The sequence below is a fragment of the Schistocerca americana genome, chromosome 4, assembly GCF_021461395.2.
Source record: "Schistocerca americana isolate TAMUIC-IGC-003095 chromosome 4, iqSchAmer2.1, whole genome shotgun sequence".
NCBI lineage: Eukaryota > Metazoa > Arthropoda > Insecta > Orthoptera > Acrididae > Schistocerca > Schistocerca americana.
The window spans coordinates 239,932,928-239,948,884 of record NC_060122.1 but is presented as its reverse complement, the minus strand read 5'-3'; the positions used below and the strand labels follow the sequence as shown (position 1 = coordinate 239,948,884).

The 15,957-nt window shown below is 41.1% G+C and overlaps 1 protein-coding gene across 2 annotated transcripts in view; it reads right to left on the bottom strand.

The window, feature by feature from the left end:
- The window catches only part of LOC124613199 (serine protease snake-like), a 275,095-nt gene that overhangs the window by 67,492 nt on the left and 191,646 nt on the right, over nt 1-15,957 (bottom strand). For both annotated transcript variants that reach the window (XM_047141860.1, XM_047141861.1), the window contains exon 3: nt 10,480-10,877. In XM_047141860.1, the coding sequence (XP_046997816.1) occupies nt 10,480-10,877 (398 nt within the window). The remainder of the gene's footprint in view (nt 1-10,479; nt 10,878-15,957) is intronic.

Here is a 15,957-nt window from a genome sequence, read left to right as displayed (position 1 = left end):
AATTAAGGAGATGAGACCTGGATAAGTTGAAAAAATGAGAGGTTGTTGAGAGATTCAGAGGGAGCATTAAGCAACGATTGACCATAACAGGGGAAAGGAATACAGTAGAAGACAAATGTGTAGCTTTGAGAGATGAAATGGTGAAAGCAGCACAGGAGCAAGTAAGTAAAAAGACAAGGCCTAGTAGAACTCCTTGGATATCACAAGAGATATTGAATTTAAATGATGAAAGGAGAAAATATAAGAATGCAGCAAATGAAGCAGGTGAAAGGGGATATAAAGGCTAAAAAATGAGATTGACAGAAAGTGTAAAATGGTTAAGCAGGAATGTCTAGAGGACAAATGTAAGGGTTTAGAAGCATACTCCATTAGGGGAAAGATAGGAATCAGCTTCATGGAAATTAAAAAGGTCTTTGGAGCAAAGAGAAGCAGTTGTATATCAGCTCAGATGGAAAACCAGTACTAAGCGAAGAAGGAAGAGCTGAAATTTACAAAAAGTATATAGAAGATTTGTGTAAGGGACATGAACTAGAAGGCAGTATTATGGAAAGAAAAGAGGACATAGATGAAAGGGAGATAAAAGATATGACACTGTGAGGAGAATCTGACAGAGCAGAACTCCTGACAGGGTTGGGTGAGACAACCATGTCAAAAGTTTACAGCTGGCGTGCAAGATATATGAGAAGGGTGAAATACCTTCAGACTTCAGGAAGAATGTGATAATTCCAATTCCAAAGAAAACAAGTGCTGGCAGGTGTGGATATTACTGAACTTTCAGTTTAATAAATCATGATTGCAAAATATTACCATAGATTCTTTACAGAAGAATGGAAAAACTGATAAAACCTGACATCAGAAATAATCAGTATGGATTCTCGAGTAATGGAAGAACATGTGAGACAATACCCAACCCTATGATTTCTCCTAGAAGATACGTTAAGGAAAGGCAGGCCTATGTTTAAAGCATTTGCAGAAACTTTTGCAATGTGGACTGGAATATTCTCTTGGAAATTCAGAAGATAAAGAAAGGTTATTTAAAACTTGTACAGAAAGCAGAGAGCAGTAATAAGAGTCAAGGGGCATGACAGGGAAGCAGTGGTGAGACAGGAGTAAGAAAGGGTTGTAGACTATCCCCAATGTCATTTAATCTATACATTGAGCAAGCAGTAAAAGAAACTAAAAAAAAATAATGAGTAGGGATTAAAGTTTAGGGAGAAGAAATAAAAACTTTGAGGTTTTCTGATGGCATTGTAATTCTCCCAGAGACAGCAAAGGACTTGGTAGAGCAGTTGAATGGAATGGACAGTGTATTGAATGGAGGATGCAAGACAAACATCAACAAAAGCAAAACAAGGCTAAGAAATGTCATTTAATTAAATGAGATGATACTCAGAGAATTAGATTAGGAAATAAGACATCAAAAATAGTACAGATTAGTTTCCCTATTTGGACAGCAAAATAATTAATGAGGGTCGAAGTAGACAGGATACGAAATGTTGACTGGCAACGGCACAAAAAGCATTTCTGAAGAAGTGAAATTTATTAACATCAAATGCATATCTAAGTGTTAGGAAGTCTTCCTTGAAGGTATTTGCCTGGAGTGTAGCCATGTATGGAAGTGAAACATAGGCGATAAACTGTTTAGACAAGAAGAGACTAGAGGCTTTTGAAATGTGGTGCTACAGAAGAATGCTGAAGGTAGATGGGTAGATCATGTAACTAATGAGGGGTACTGAAAAGAACTGGGGAGACAAGAAATTTGTGGCACAACTTGACCAAAAGTAGGGATCAGTTGACAGGACACATTCAGAGACATCAAGCGATCACCAATTTAATACTGGAACGAAGAGGGGTAAAAACCACAGACAGAAACCAAGAGATGAATACACTAATAGATTCAGAAGGATGTACATTGTAGTAGTTATTAGGAGATGAAGAGACTTGCAATGGATAAAGTAGCTTGGAGATCTGCACCAAACCAGTCTACAGACAGAGGACCAAAACAACAGTTTTCAGGCTACTGATGGTGGTAGCTCATTCAGGAATTACAGAAGCATTTTTTTAAAGAAATATTAATGGTTTACTATAAACATAAAACACGTGGACGTGAAATTATCAAAATTTCCACTGTCTAGAAGGTTCTAATCTTAAATAGTGATTATTTCCAAAGTTCAGTATCATTGTTTTGTCGTCTAGATTTTTGAGATCTAAAAAATGTCGTTTCACTAAAATAACTTTTCAGTTTTTATATTATTCAATTTGCAAAATTTAAGTATCTTGAAACTTTTTGACAAGTTTTGGGATTTCCTGCATGTATAAGAATCATACTCATGAAGTAGTACCTATTATTTTAGCTATTTTCTAGTTATACAGCTCATAGTTGTATAGATTTACTTCTTTGCCTATTGCATCCTTGTGTCCACTAATTTTGCTGCCTTTTATGTTAATATTCAAAATATAGTAACAAAGTATGATCTTTTACTTTGTGCACATCTGTAAATAGATATTTGTTGTATACAAGGACACAGTTAGCCACTTGTTTGCAATCATTCTGACAACAACAAGTAGCCACTGTGTTATAAGTTCAGGCCTAGCAATGAACGATCTCATTGCTGCATGTTGTAATTTTCAGTGAGTCTGTAGTAACAAAGTAGTTGGCACAAAGCTAAAGCGCAGAGTGCAGGTTTAGGAGTGAACGAGTACACCATCTATGAGAGGCATTCAATAACTAATGCAACACTTTTTTAAAACCTTGTTGGTTTTATTCAGGCTTCCCCAATCTTTTGGCTACAAAATTCCATTTTTCAACATAATCTCCCTTCAATGTGACAGCCTTATGCCACTTTACTCTGAGGGCCTGTACGCCTGCTTGGTATTACTCTGTTGGTCAAAGTTGGAACCAATGTCTTGCTGCATCAATAACATTCTCATCAGCCATGTACTGCTTCCTTAGAGTGCATCCTTCATTGGACCAAACAGATGGAAGCCAGAAGATGTGAGATCTGGGCCGTAGAATGTATGAAGAAGTACAGTCTAATGGAGTTTTGGAAGTTCCTCTCAGGTACACAGACTTTTATGGGGTCTTGTATTGTCATGGAGAAGGAGAAGCTGATTTGCATTTTTGTGGTGACAAACATTGTGAAGTTGTTCCTTCAGTTTCCTGAGGATGCACAATACACTTTCGAGTTGATCATTGCACTGTAAGGGAGGACATCAATCAGAATAACCCCTTCACAGTCCAGAAGACCATCACCATGACTTTACTGGTTGAGGGTGCAACTCTGAACTATTTCTTTGGAGGGGGAGGAGGTGTGGTGCCATTCCATGGATTGCCATTTTGTTTCTGTTTTGAAGTGATGAACCCACGTTTCATTGCTTGTGACAATGTTTCATGCTCATAACATGCAGGCAATACTGCACAGGTGGTCCTTCATTGCTCTTTATGGTCTTCCATTAGGTGATAAGGAATCCAGCAGGCACACATATTTGTGTACCCCAACTTATGGATTAGTGTGGCAGCACTATCAACAGAGATGTCCAGTTGTGCAGCAAAGTGTTTGATTTTGATCTGTTGATCACCCAAAATGAAAGTGTCCACATGTTCCAACATTGGAGGTATCACAGCTGTGTACTGCTGGCTGACATGCAGGAGATTGGACAGGTTTGCATGAACTTGTTGTGATAGTGACAGACAACCAGCTGAATGTCTCACTGTGCTTTTGATCACTGTCAAGCCTCTGGAGAAATTCTGCAGGTACCTATGAATATCTGTGATGCTCTGGTTTTTTGCAAAAAGAAACTCAATGACAGCTCTTTTTGGAAAGCGCTTCCATTACAGATGTCATTTTAAAGGCCATGTATAGCACCACCACCTACCAGAACTTCATGAAACTATAGGGGCTGAAGCGGGAATATTCTGTGATGTCCCACAACAAATTTTGCATTTTTCAACCAAAATTGGCCAATGAAAAAAACATGCCTTGCATGGCTTATTGAATGTCCGTCGTATGTTGAATGATCTAAATTTTGGTAAATTGTTAGTTCATGTTCATTATAACAATATGTAACACAAAACAACAGGCAGTACCACTGTAAGAATGAAGGGCTTTGCTAGTGTATGATCAGTATGCAGATTGGCTATGTTGATCCCAAGATTTGAGATTTAGAAGCACTTGAGCATGGGTGAAGACTTCAGTATCATTCAGCCAAGGCCTAACACTGTTTGCATATCTCACCAAACGGTTTGGCTCCAGGCAGGCTAGTATAGCTTAGTTATGGTCGTTGGAGGCCATACTATCCCAGCCTGTGTGTTATGAATGGGCCTAACAGTGAACTAGTACTCATTCTATGTTGTATGATGCTATTTTCAGTGAGTCTGTAATGAACATCCAAATTGTACTGTTAATGTATTTCATTAAGTCACTGTATAACACGTGAACCCATTAGACCTATGACAGTTGTGAACATTCTTAGTTTAGCTTGTCACTAGAACACTTTGTGATATGCTGCCTATGAATGTAGTATGCCTGCCTGGTACAAATATTTAGGCAATTGCTTATGACAACTGATTGTCAGACAAGGAACACTGATTACAAATAAAAATGAAGAAATCAAAAATTAATCACTGTGTGGTGTTCAGTCTTTGACATATGTACATTAGATTCTTCAGCAGCAAGAAGATGAACATTACAAAACAATTACTGAAGTTAAATACCAGGTGAACAAACTAACAACTTCAAGTGCGAACAGGTCAAGGAGTACAGAAATAAGGTGGGTAGCTGGAAGCAACATCCTTCAAATGGTGGAATACAACTAAGGAAGCCAATGAAGAATAGGTTAATGTTTAACGTCCCGTCGACAACGAGGTCATTAGAGACGGAGCGCAAGCTCGTGTTAGGGAAGGATTGGGAAGGAAATCGGCCGTGCCCTTTTAAAGGAAACATCCCGGCATTTGCCTGAAACGATTTAGGGAAATCACGGAAAACCTAAATCAGGATGATTGGTGATGGGATTGACCAATGAAGAATAATTAATTCAAAGATGAGGAGAAAAAATCAAGAACTGATGCAAGAGAAAAGTGGACACATGATCTTTAAACATACTGTATGTATAGGGTAGAGAAAAAGATTCAAAGGAAATGCTGTAACAGAGGTGGGAACCGGGTACATGAGCGAAAGATTATGGAGGGGAGAGTGGACTGCAAAGTTGGCAGTAATGCCAGGCAGTATTTCGTTAAAAAAAGGGCAAGAATTAAGTCTGTTCTTGACAGTGGATTTCCAAATACACAGTTTTGAAGTGTTAGTTAAGTCAAAGGCAGTTAGCAAATACAAGTGGTGAAACAAATATTCATATCATTGAAGTTGCACAGCAGATGAACAATGAAATACCTGTGGTATGAACGTCTTAATTTTTTATTGCCTTTTCCAGATTTTCTGTGTAGTACTAAAGCTGTGGTTAGCAGAAACAGCTTGTGAAGAGAGATTATACTACATGGTTCTAATTAAAGTAGCACTCAAAGAGGTCCAGTGTGGACTGTAATTATTGTATGGCAGTGAAACTTATTAGATATTCTAAGGCATTAATGCAAAACCAATTTAAGCTGGAAAAAAATTGGTTCCAGTTTTGATCACCAGATGAAAATCTCATGCTGTAAATGCAAGAAAAATGTATAGAAATGTTTCCTTATTTGATGGATTAGGAATGGGACGTGGGGAGAAAAGGTCAAACAAGTGAGAAAGGCATAATTTTAATTTGCTTATACATTTTTTTCAATATGAGCACTAGAGATGTCAACAACATGCTGCATCTGTAAAATAGCATGTTCAACAGTTGCTCACATCAGTTCTGGTGGAATCTGAGCAATGTGCTCCTGTACACTGGCCTCCAGATCAGGCCAAGACTGAATGTGTCCCTAGTAAAAGCATTCTTTTAGATATTCTCAGACCCAAAAGTCACTTGGATTCAGATCATGTGATCTTGCAAGGCAAGAAGCTCAGAAACATGTGGAGATAACACATTAATGGAAAGTTGCATTTAGCAAATATTTCATTGGTTGAGCAACATGAAGTGTTGCCCCATCTTGCATGAAAACATTGGCTTCTACACAACTGTGCTCTTCCAAAGCAGGTATCACATGCTGTACAAGAAGCTCTCAATAATGTGTAGATGTCACAGGCCCGCTGTGTGTATTCTCTTCAAAGAATTAGGAAACAAAAATGAAAGTACTTGTGAATCCAAACCACACAGTCACATATGGTGCAGAGGTTCTTTGTTCATAACATGTGGTTTAATAATACACCAAAATTTGGCAGTTCTGCCTCTTCACTGCATCCTGTAGTGTAAAATGTGCCTTGTTACTCCACAGAGTGTTGCCTGCTTTCTTCTGACTGTGCCAGAACATTGTTGAGAATTGCGAGGTTTTGGTTGCTGCACCGTCTGTATCCTGTATGGGCACCAGTGTAAAACAGACTGCAAAACTTTCCATACTGTAGACCAAGGGCTGGACAATTCTCATGACACTCCACAGGTACTACCATTCCCTGGGACATGTGTTGCATAGTCAGTTACAGCAACAGTAATTTCGTCAATAGCATCCATTGGGATAGCATGCCTTCCTCTTCCTCATAATCATCATCTTTAAACCAATTAATAACACCAGGCTTCTGATTTTAGGACGTTTCCTATGAGATGCTAGAGAAACTCTTAATGGGAATACACTCACTTACATGTGTTGGTTATAATCTGTGATGAAGCACGCTGGGATATTTTTTACTTCCTCTGTTGTTTTGCCATCTGCCTCCTTAAAATTCACTTTTTCACTTTTAACTAATTACCATTAACATACGTAAGTATAATCTGCATTTTCATAAAAGAGAACGGTTGGCTTTCAGTTTTAAAGAATATAGTACCAGATCTAATTTTGTGCTTAGTTTTATGTACGTATTTGATTTTCTAATTTACTTTGACTACTTTGACTATTTTGTTATAGGGTGAAATCAGTAATTGTTTCGTAACTTAAATTCAATTCTTGACTTATAAATAAATATAAATTCTGTATTAATTATAAACATTTGGAGAAACAACTAATAGTATTCTTAAAGGATCTAATTGGCTCTATTCAAAAACAAGTTAGCAAAGCCCGCTCTTAATTAATTCAAATGTAATTTCCAGTTTCATCAGAAGTATTGCTTGCATAACTATATTTGTTAATTTCATGATTTAAACAAATAATTCGGCTTAACTCTTGTAGTAGAAGAAACTGTTAAGAAGACGCAATTTTTTGATGTATGCAGTTAATTGAAGGAATTAAGTTTTAATTATAACTTCTGAAAATTAAACTTAAAACAATGTGTAGTTTCAAAAAATGGCTCCGAGCTCTATGGGACTTAACTTTTGAGGTCATTAGTCCCCTAGAACTTAGAACTACTTAAACCTAACTAACCTAAGGACATCACACACATCCATGCCTGAGGCAGGGTTCGAACTTGCGACTGTAGCGGTCGCGCGGTTCCAGACTGTAGTGCCCAGTACCGCTTGGCCACTCCAGCCGGCTGTGTAGTTTCAGTGCCTATTATGAGATGATAAATGAGGATCTATCCAAAATTTTCAGGACAGGTGCTGCCATCTGTTGAAAATCTTACGTTTGGACTAATTGTCACCATCACCCTCATAGTAGTTCCCATCCGCACGTACACATCGGTCCCAGTGCTTCTGCCACAGGTCAAACACTTTCTGGAAGTCTTATTCTTTGAGGGTGTTTATCACCGCCAGCACTGCTTCTTGAATCCTCTCTAGAGTGTCGAACCAACAGCCTTTCAACTTGAGTTTCAGTTTTGGGAATAGCGAAGTCGCAAGGTCCCAAATCTGGCAAGTACGGTGGGTGGGGTACAGCTGCCATGTTGCTTTTTGCCAAAAAGACCCTGTTGAGCAAGGACATGTGACAGGGTATGTTGTCATGATGCAGCAGCCAAAGTTTGAGCCATCGTCACCACACGTTTTCACGGAGCCACCGCAAAATGTGACAGTAGCATGCAGAATTCACTGTTTGGTTGGGTGGGATGAATTCTTTGTGCACAATTTCCTTTGTATCAAAGAAAACGACGATCATGCTCTTCACTTTGCTCTTCACCTGTCTCGCTTGTTTGGGTCAGTGTTGATGGGCCCAGGTGAGGTGTAGAGCTTTGTGTCATGCAGTCATCAAGAGTACACGAGTGGGCCTTTGGCTCCAAAAGCCCATATCAATGATGTTTCATTGAATGGTTCACACACTGACACTTGTTGATGGCCAGCAATAAAATCTACAGCAATTTGTGGACGGGTTGCACTTCTGTCACATTGAATGATTCTCTTCAGTCATTTTTGGTCACATTATTGTAGGATCTTTTTCTGGCTACAGCAGCATTGGAGATTTGATGTTTTACCAGGTTTCTGATATTCACAGTACACTCATGAAATGGTCATATGGGAAAATCCCCATTTCATTGCTACCTTGGAGATGCTTTGTCCCATCACTCATCCGTCGACTATAGCACCACATTCAGACTCACTCAAATCTTGATAACCTGCCATTGTAGCAGCAATAACCAGTCTAACAACTGCACCAGACACTTGTTCTCTTATATAGGCATTGCCAACCACAGCACCATATTGTGCCTGTTACATATCTCTGTATTTGAATACGCATCCCCATACCAATTTCTTTGGCTCTTCAGTGTATATTATAATGTGGGAATCATTGTGATACTTATAGGAAATTGTGTTTCATCTTTCTTAGTATCTTGCAATATGTTACTTAATGATAAAGACATAAATAACTTTCTAATTTAAAGGAGGCTCTAATATGTTGAAGGGTCTCTTATGCCTATGTTGTGGAGGGTACCGATTGGTTATAATTAAAGTGCAGCTACTCATAGAGGTCTAGCATGGGCTGTAATTATCATATGGCAGCAGCACTTACTCAGTTTGTTCAATATGAGGGCTGGAGATGTCATCGAGATACTGTACAGCCCAAGAATTGCACCTGATGGCCAAAATTGGAACTAATTTTTTTCCAGCATTATTGATTCCGCATTAACATATTACCAAGTTTTGTTGCCATATGTTATCACAGCCCTCAATGGATCTCTGTGAGTAGCTGCATTTTAATTGTAAGCATTCTGTACAACTGCCAAGTTCCTGCCACATGGATATTCTGGCCAGGTGAGAGTATTGGGAGGAGCGGACAGAGGAAATATGGCAGTTACTTCAGATAATGAGCCATTTCTAGCTATTTCTGTGCCCACATCTTTACCAAGTGGACAATAACATGAACCTTAAAAACACAATTGCTCCTAATACTTTTTATTTAGGGGCAATAAGCAGCAGGACTTGCAATACAGAAGTCTTCAGTTTAATCCTCAATTGATCCAGGGATGTCTCCTCACACTTATTGCTTTAACCTCTGACAAGAATTTGTTAAAACAATCTAAGATGCACCAAAGTTACAGTCCAAAAACTGCAGTTTCCCCTGTATTGTAATCAGAAGAGGTGGAGATGAACAGACTCAAACTTTCAAATCCATAATGGCAAAGAACATAGCAGTAAATTATAATTAGAGAAATTTCTTAGATTATTGGTAGGAGTCTTTTTTACTGTAATTATTTTTTAGGCTTATTGTAATGAGCTCTACTACATCAGCATTTTACGAAGGTACACACATGATGACAAACAGAGAGTAAATGGGTGGGAAAGTTAGTTTCAACCCAAAATTTAAAGACAATATTTACTACATTTTTAAGTTAATAAAACACTTTACTGCTCAGTTGGTATCAGCTAATATTGGATACATTTTCATCACTCTCAGTGCTGTGTTGTATAACAGCATTTTTATCCTACCAAACTGTATGGTGGAACAAAGATTTCCTGATATATGTTTCCAGCTTGGCAAGACATATAGGATTTCTATGTAAAATCTGAAATACGTATATTTGCCAATGTTAAAATATTGACATCTGAATAACTTTGGAAACATATAATTATATACATACAACAATGAAAACAATCATTTTTGACAGTATAATGTAATCTCCTTCTCATCCCATCTGCTAAGTTTCCCCTGACCTGCAGTTCTCGGTGACTTTTCTGAAACCTATCCCTTTTACTAGACCTCTCCAGTCCTTTTCCTTCACAGCTCCTCCTTTCCCTTCAACCCTCCTGTCAGAAAAAGTAGCCACTGTCTCTGAAAGCTTGCCTTCTTATAACCTCCTTTTACATGTGTGTTCTGCTGCCACTTGGTGAATAGATTTTTTTACCTATCCAGTTACACTGATTATAGACATACTAATTTGTAGAAAATCTTTCTAAATTGACAAGAATTGACTATGTATTTGAAAATACATAATAGTAAAAACATAAGCACCAATCTTCAATCCTTTAAGTGCTAACGCATCATAAATACAGCATCAAATAAATTCCAAAACCTCAAGGAAAATCACAACTTACTCTCTTCACTAATACTCCTCCTAACTTGCTGACTGAAAGTGGTACCAAATTGTGTAGTGGGAGGCTGGAACTGCGAGCCAGGTCTGCTGTTTGATGGCCTGTTTTGTGATTCAGGTATTCCAGTTTCTGGCCTGTACTGAGTAGTTGGTCTGTTATTCTCTGGCCTGTACTGACTGTTTGGTCTATTGTTTTCTGGTCTGTATTGAGAGCTTGGTCTGTTGTTTGGCCTTTGCTGAGCAGTTGGTCTGGTTTGGGTATTTGGTCTGTTGTTTCCTGGCCTGTACTGAGAACCAGGCTCATTGTATTGTGGTCTGCCTCCTTGTGCTGGTCTGTTCCCAAAGTTACTGTTGCCTCCATCTTCTGAGCTTGATGAAAATACTGGTGGCCTTTGTGGCTTCCTGTAGGAACAAAAGACATAAGTTACACAATGGAAGATAGGATAGAGTAGTTAAAATTATTGAAAAATGATAATACCGAGAAAGATGCAGATTTTGTAAATATATGACCCTTATCACCACTGACAACTGCAACAGAATACAAATAATAGCAATTTTGTGTGGCTTACATTTAGATGCTTGCCAAAGATGAACAGTCACTTAGAAAAGTTAATATTATGTAACATTTGAAAACAGACAATCGAATCATTTTGATAGCTTACTGCTCAGGGAAGCTTCATTATTAAACAAAACTCAGATAGCCCTGTTTGGAACAAAGTATTTCATTTGAAACTCAACTTCTGGGTTATAGGATTTTACGCATTGACTACATTATTCTAGAGCACATAACATGCCAGTATTGTGTATGTCCTACGGTAAGGATTCCATTAAAGAATTTGATATGTTGCACTACAATTAAATTGCTCATCACTTCTAACAGTAGTATGAATAAATAAAACCACTCACAGTATAGTAAAAACATTATGCTGCATTCCTGGAGACTATATGCATGTGTGTTTATTTCTCAATGCTTCCACTATATTTATTTATTCATTCATTCATCTAGGGATTATCTTACAATAATAATGAACAACAGAAAGTCCAAGGTGAAGTATCAACTATTATGAAAAGTATAGATTGCTACTCCCATAAAGATGACACACTGAATTGCAGACAGGCACAATGAAAAGAGTGTTACACACTGGGCAGTTGTCCAAAGTCTTCTTCAGAAAAAAAAGCAGCTGTGGAGTGGGGCAGAGAAGGGGGAGGAATAGCTGAACAATCTATCCTGTGTCACATCCCAGGGTATCTGGATCATCGCTCTCCACCACAAGCTTTTAAGAAACTGCGCAAATGGGAATTATCCTTACAGCACACTGTCCACTCCCAAAAGTGTCCCAGCCTCAATTTACAGTCTCCACACCTTCCACTCAAGAGTTTTCGCCCCCTCTGTCCTACAACTTCCTCCTAATGCATGTCCCCTTACCCTCATTATGTGACGCTCTCTGCCAATGCACCCACCATTCTTTTCCATTCGCTATTCCTCTCCTTTCTTGCTATCCCCCTCTACCACAGTCCCCTGCTACTATGCCTGGCAACCTTGTTGTACTGGCTTCTTGTCCCTGCATGCTCCATGAGGCAGAACTCTTCGCTCTCCTCACCCATACTCTGCTATCCTTCCCCCTTCCCTGAACCACTCCAGTGCTGTTTTTGTTCAACACAACAGTAGCAGTCTGGCCAAAGTGGCCAGAGATAGCAAACATGTGCACATGAGGTGTGTGTTGTGAATCGCCGATCATTCAAAGTGCCGCCGCGCAATTACGCGCGTCCTCTATGTGCAGCGCTGTCTGCCAGCCATGCAGCAGCTGCGCCACCTAAGCGGCCAGCCGAGCAGCGGCCGCTAGACTGGGACTCAGTGCTCATTTGAATGCTAACGTGTACACATGTCTTACTTGTCACTTTACTCTGTGACTTATATGTGTTGTTGTGTCGTTCCGAAATATATGTGTTAAACTTGAAGTTTTAAAAATTGGCGACGAGGTAGTGGATTTTTCCTTTTCACCGTTGACTCACAGGGTTCCATGGCTACTGTCGAGCAACTATTGCAAAATCTCCTTGAACAGCAAACGCTTCTAACAGCGGCGATTCGCGATTTCGTCGCGGCGTCAAATGGGGGGCGTTACTCGTCGTTGGCTATACCTCCTTTTCCTCCTTACGATGACACGGTGGAAGACTGGTCTGATTATAAAAACGTCTTCGACAGCACTTCTTGGCATTTCATGTCACTGACGAACAACCATGTAAGTCTCTGTTCCTTTCCTGGATTTCACCTCAAATGTATCGGTTGTTGTCGCAATTGGCCCCTTTGAAGGATCCTGCGTCTTTGTCCTTTGCTGAAATGTGCTCACTTCTGTCTGTCTATTTTCAAAAGCAAACGCATGTGGTAGCCTCTCGTGTTGCCTTTTATTGTTGCCAAAAACAACCAAATCAATCCTATCGCGCTTGGGCTGCTGAACTTCACGGCCTCAGTCGGAAGTGTCAATTTGTTACTGACGTTCACAAAGAATCCTATGCTGATTCCATGGTACGGGATGCTATTATCCGGTCGGCGCCCGACAAATAAGTTCGGCAATGTGCCCTCCAGTTGGCGAATCCGACTCTAGATGAAGTTCTCTCCATTGTGCAGTCTTTTGAAATTTCTCGCGCCGCTGGGGCGCAAATAGAGGCGTGGGGTGATGTCGGAGAAATACAAGCTCTGTGCGCTGTTGACAACGCGTGCGGCGCGTCCCCGCCGGCCGACATGGCCGCAGTGCACTCCCACGCGCAGCCTCAGCCTAGCCGTAAACAACCCGCTAAGAAACTGCAGCAAAACCCCCGGCAACTTCCCTCATGTCCGCGGTGTTTTACGAAACATTCACGCGAGGATTGTCCCCAACGTTGGGCTGTGTGTCACAATTACAAAAAGAAAGGTCATGTGTCTTCCATTTGCAAATCCGACCGCATACATGATGTTCATGAACATGACGCTGATTATGATTGTGTGTTGTCTGTCAATTGCACTTCTTCCCTTTCAGGGATGTTATTCCTCACTGTCCAAATCCTTGGTCGAGATGTTCGCATGCAAGTGGATACCGGTTCTGCTGCCACTATAATTAATTCTCAGACGTATCTTCAGCTGGGTTCTCCACTCCTGTCCCCTGTCACTCGGCAATTACGGACGTACAGTAAACAGAAGATTTCTCTCTTGGGACAGTTTAATGCTGAGGTATCTTACAAATGGGTCGTTCGCACTGTTCCCATATTTGTGGTCGACCAGAGCAATGCAGAAAATCTTTTTGGTTTCGATGCCTTTCTCGTTTTTGGGATCTCCATAGATGACTCTGTCAATATTGTCTCTGATGCTATTCCTTACGCTCAACTGGATTCCTTGTCCCTTTTTTCTCCTGGATTAGGCCATGCAAACGACTTTGAAGCTCATATCATGCTCAAACCCACTGCTCGGCCTAAGTATTTTCGTGCTCGGCCCATTCCTGTGCCCCTTCGTGATTGGGTAAAACGGGAGTTGGATCGTCTCACTGGTTCAGGGGTCTTGCTTCCTGTCACTTACAGTGAGTGGTCCTTTCCTGTCATTGTAGTTGCTAAGCCAAATGGTGATATTTGTCTCTGTGGCGATTTCAAAGCCACTGTAAATGCTCAATGCCTCATCGACACTATGCCCCGTCCTGAAGAACTGTTCACTAAACTTGCTGGAGGTCAGTATTTTTCTAAAATTGACCTGTCAGAAGCTTATCATCAGCTTCCTCTCGATGCTGCTTCCCGGCAGTTTCTGGTCCTTAACACGCCTTTCGGCCTCTATCAATACCAACATTTGCCATTCAGGGTTGCTAACGCCCCTGCTCTCTTTCAGCGCTTCTTGGAACAATTATTGCTCCCTGTCCCTGGGTGTATCAATTACATGGACGACATTGTTATCACTGGCTCCACCACTGAAGAACATCTTCAAAATCTCCGCACACTTTTTCATGTCTTACAGACTGCCGGTCTTAAGTGTAATTTTCAGAAATCACAATTTTTTCAGGCATCTATCACATACTTGGGGTTTCAACTCTCTCGGGATGGTATTCGTCCGCTTCAGCAAACTGTCGCTGCGATCGATGCCCTTCCTCGCCCTACATCTGTTAATGAACTGCAGGCCTTCTTGGGGAAAATCGCATACTATCACAAGTTTTTACCATCTGCAGCTTCGGTGGCTCAGCCGTTGCATTGCCTGTTGCATAAAAACGTGCCTTTTCACTGGTCCGCGTCATACGAAGCGGCTTTCCAGAAATTGAAGACTATGCTGAAACAGGCCCCGTGCCTGGCTACTTATCGACCTGGCCAACATCTTGTTCTTGCCACAGATGCCTCTCAATATGGGGTCAGTGCAGTCCTTGCACACCGTTTTTCTGACGGTTTGGAACAACCCATTGCTTATGCCTCCAAAACGCTCACGGATGCCCAACAAAAGTATTCTCAAATTGAGAAAGAAGCTTTGGCCATCATTTATGCTCTTCATAAGTTCGGTGTTTTTCTCTATGGCTCAAAATTTCATCTTGTTACGGATCACAAACCACTTGTTTCCTTATTTCATCCATCAACGTCACTTCCCGACAAGGCTGCACACCGCCTCCAGCGTTGGGCTCTTTACTTGTCCCGTTTCAATTATGAGATTCATTTCCGGCCAACGGCTCAACATGCGAATGCTGATGCTCTGTCTCGCCTTCCGTGGGTCCTGATCAGGCATTCGATAGGGACGAACTTTTGTGTTTCCACCTGGATGTTGCCGAGCAGCGGGCTGTGGACGGGTTCCCCATCACTGGGGACCAGCTGGTGGCTGCTACGGGTTCTGACCCTACCCTCTCCCGGGTTTTATGCTGTATTCAGAAGGGTTGGCCAGATCACCCGTCCGCTAAGACTTCAGATCCGTTGCGGAACTACTACGCTTTGCGCTACCGCCTCATGGCTAGGGATGGTGTTATCCTCCTCTCCACTGACAATGCTTCGCCGCGTGTTGTGGTACCTGCGTCTTTGCGTGCTTCGGTCTTGCACCTCCTTTACCAAGGGCACTGGGGCGTGTCTCGCACAAAATGTCTGGCGCGCCGTCATGTGTACTGGCCTGGCATTGACTCTGAAATAGCACACATGGTCGCTGCCTGTGGCCCTTGTGCGTCACAGGCCGATGCCCCAAAGTCATCTTTGTCACCGTGGCCTTCGCCTGAGAAGCCCTGAGAGTGCATTCATGCTGACTTTGTGGGACCCTTTTTAGGTACTTATTGGCTCCTCGTAATTGACGCCTACTCTACCTTTCCTTTCATTATCCGTTGCAGTTTGCCTGCCACCATGGCAACGACCAGTGCTGTCGCCTGCATTTTTGCTTTGGAAGGCCTCGCCTCTACTTTTGTTACTGATAATGGTCCGCAATTTGCCTCTTCCGAATTTGCAGATTTTTGTGCTCGTCATGGCGTTACGCATGTCACGGCCCCGCCGTTCCATCCACAATCCA